Source organism: Penaeus monodon, chromosome 19 (genome assembly GCF_015228065.2).
Source record: "Penaeus monodon isolate SGIC_2016 chromosome 19, NSTDA_Pmon_1, whole genome shotgun sequence".
In the NCBI taxonomy this organism is placed as follows: Eukaryota; Metazoa; Arthropoda; class Malacostraca; order Decapoda; family Penaeidae; genus Penaeus; species Penaeus monodon.
Window position 1 is genome coordinate 2193027 of NC_051404.1, and position 923 is coordinate 2193949.

Here is a 923-nt window from a genome sequence, read left to right on the forward strand (position 1 = left end):
CGGCCTCAACAGTGGCTTGCACTCTGACGATCTGTAGAATAAGATATACACCATACTCTATCTGATAGTACCTGTACAAAATAGGGAAGAACAAAGTATTGAAGTCAGAGCATCAACTAATCTCTGCTATAGCTAAAACTTGTCTCTTTTTTTTTTTGTGCTTCCATTTACTTTTAGTATCACAGTCTCCCTGTTCAAAACATCACCAACAATTATAACAGCTCAGTCTTCCATTCAAACCACTTACAGATAAACACAGAGAGGGGCAAGAGAAGAAAAGAAAGATAGAGTGAGTGAAAAAAAGAGCATACAATGGGAAAAAGAGCCATGACTGAGATACATACCTGCAACCCAAACAAAAGATTAGTCAGCTGCTGCACTTTAAATGGACCATCTTGCTTATAATTAACAATTTTTTGGACTACGGGATTTCCTTCTGTTGCATTTAGTTTTTCTATTTCCATGATTGTCCCAAGTGGATTCTCCATCTGTGGAATAAAGAATCATTAAAAAAGATCCACAGGCAGTGATAAATGCATTGCAAAAAAAATGTATTTTCTCAGCTTACAGCTTAAATTTTCAAGAGACGTCAAGAACTTACATCACAGATGGCCAAAAAATGTATGCTGTAAAAACATTCGCCAATCTTCCCCTCAACTTTCCAGCGTTTCACTAGCCCTATTTCAGCAGGAGATCTACTCTTCTGCTGCTGCTGCTCCTCCACTTCGTCCATTCCTTCCACAGCCTCCACCTCCACACTGGCTGACATCACGTGGTTGGCTGAAACAGTCCTTTGACCTGCCAGCTGTTTCTTCACACTATCTGTGTGTTCATCCTTCAGGTGGATAGAGTCTCCTTTGGATTTCAGAATACTGCAAATGCAGAGAAGTTGCAATTTAGTATGTGAATGCTATACACAGTGG

General features: G+C 39.8%; 1 protein-coding gene across 1 annotated transcript in view; it reads right to left on the reverse strand.

Annotated features, from left to right (window-relative positions):
- LOC119584969 overlaps positions 1 to 923 on the reverse strand; it is a 6145-nt gene that overhangs the window by 1666 nt on the left and 3556 nt on the right. The window contains exons 3-4 of the mRNA XM_037933565.1: positions 602 to 872; positions 345 to 488 (exon numbers count right to left, since the gene is read on the reverse strand). Of these exons, the coding sequence (XP_037789493.1) occupies positions 345 to 488; positions 602 to 872 (415 nt within the window). The remainder of the gene's footprint in view (positions 1 to 344; positions 489 to 601; positions 873 to 923) is intronic.